The 2,077-nt window shown below is 42.3% G+C and overlaps 1 protein-coding gene across 1 annotated transcript; it reads left to right on the top strand.

The window, feature by feature from the left end:
• Window positions 1–3: 3 nt before the first annotated feature.
• On the top strand, window positions 4–1,852 carry LOC112140015 (serine-aspartate repeat-containing protein F-like; the record flags this gene model as incomplete). Its single annotated transcript, XM_036211171.1, has 2 exons — window positions 4–569; window positions 910–1,852. Coding segments are annotated over 2 exons (1,424 nt in total), but the record flags the coding sequence as incomplete, so codon positions are not given.
• Between the last annotated feature and the right edge of the window lie 225 nt (window positions 1,853–2,077).

The raw sequence follows: 2,077 nt of genomic DNA on the forward strand, positions 1-2,077 counted from the left end.
AAGACTTCTGGAGTGACATTTCAGATGATGAGGAGGATGAAAAGGCTGATGCTGATGAAGAGACCCAGAAATCTCCAGATGAGGACGTTGAAAAGGTTGATTCTGATGAAGAGGCCCAGAAATCTCCAGATGAGGAGGTTGAAAAGGTTGATTCTGATGAAGAGGCCCAGAAATCTCCAGATGAGGAGGTTGAAAAGGTTGATTCTGAAGAAAAGACCAAGAATCCTTCGGATGACGAGGAGGGTGAGAAGGATGAGGAGAAAGTCACTTTAGTTGAAGACTTCTGGAGTGACATTTCAGATGATGAGGAGGATGAAGAGACCCAGAAATCTCCAGATGAGGAGGATGAAAAGGTTGATTCTGATGAAGAGGCCCAGAAATCTCCAGATGAGGAGGATGAAAAGGTTGATTCTGAGGAAGAGGCCCAGAAATCTCCAGAGATGGACGATGAAAAGGCTGATTCTGATGAAAAGACCAAGAATCCTTCAGATGACGAGGAGGGTGAGAAGGATGAGGAGAAAGTCACTTTAGTTGAAGACTTCTGGAATGACATTTCAGATGATGAGGAGGTTGAAGAGGTTGAAAAGGTTGATTCTGATGAAGAGGCCCAGGAATCTTCAGATGATGAAGAGGATGAAGAGGTTGATTCTGATGAAGAGACCCAGGAATCTTCAGAGGATGAAGAGGTTGATTCTGATGAAGAGACCCAAGAATCTTCTGATGATGAAGAGGATGAAGAGGTTGATTCTGATGAAGAGGCCCAGGAATCTTCAGATGATGAAGAGGTTGATTCTGATGAAGAGCCCCAGGAATCTCCAGATANAAGACTTCTGGAATGACATTTCAGAGGATGAGGAGGTTGAAAAGGTTGATGCTGATGAAGAGGCACAGAAATCTCCAGATGAGGAGGTTGAAAAGGTTGATTCTGATGAAGAGGCCCAGAAATCTCCAGATGAGGAGGTTGAAAAGGTTGATTCTGATGAAGAGGCCCAGAAATCTCCAGATATGGACGATGAAAAGGTTGATTCTGATGAAAAGACCAAGAATCCTTCAGATGACGAGGAGGATGAGAAGGATGAGGAGAAAGTCACTTTAGTTGAAGACTTCTGGAATGACATTTCAGAGGATGAGGAGGTTGAAAAGGCTGATTCTGATGAAGAGGCCCAGGAATCTTCAGATGATGAAGAAGATGAAGAGGTTGATTCTGATGAAGAGACCCAGGAATCTTCAGAGGATGAAGAGGATGAAGAGGTTGATTCTGATGAAGAGGCCCAGGAATCTTCAGAGGATGATTCTGATGAAGAGACCCAGGAATCTTCAGAGGATGAAGAGGATGATTCTGATGAAGAGGCCCAAGAATCTTCAGAGGATGAAGAGGTTGAAGAGGTTGATTCTGATGAAGAGCCCCAGGAATCTCCAGATAATAAGGGAGATGAAGAGGTTGATTCTGATGAAAAGACCAAGAATCCTTCAGCTGACGAGGAGGATGAGAAGGATGAGGAGAAAGTCACTTTAGTTGAAGACTTCTGGAGTGACATTTCAGATGATGAGGAGGTTGAAGAGGTTGAAAAGGCTGATTCTGATGAAGAGATTCTGTCCTTGAACCCCCAAAAAGAATCAGACCTCCTCAAAGAGCTCAAGGATGTGAAAGGTTCTGATATCTTGAAGACCTTGGGACAGTTGTGGAAGAGACCAAGCCAAGAGGCAGAGAAAGCTAGGAAAGGTTGGTCTAGTTTCTCAACTAAAACCAGTAGGAAAAATCTTTAGTTAGAAAAAGATAAAATTAGAAAAGTAGGAAAAAACTTTAGTTAGAAAAAGATAAAATTAGAAAAGTAGGAAAAAACTTTAGTTAAAAAGGGGATCAACTTAGAAAGTAGGAAAGCCCTTTTTATAACATTAGATTATACAAACTATTAGTAAGTTTAGGGTTTGGTTTGGGTAAACAAAAAACATAAAGTATCTGGGATATTTCAGATACTTTCCATTTTTAATGCAACCACATGGGGGCACAACTCAGTGCTCGCATGTGCCGGTCCCAAGTCCGGATAAATGCAGAGGGTTGTCGGATGTGAATCGG

Source organism: Oryzias melastigma, unplaced genomic scaffold (genome assembly GCF_002922805.2).
Source record: "Oryzias melastigma strain HK-1 unplaced genomic scaffold, ASM292280v2 sc00775, whole genome shotgun sequence".
Taxonomy (NCBI): domain Eukaryota; kingdom Metazoa; phylum Chordata; class Actinopteri; order Beloniformes; family Adrianichthyidae; genus Oryzias; species Oryzias melastigma.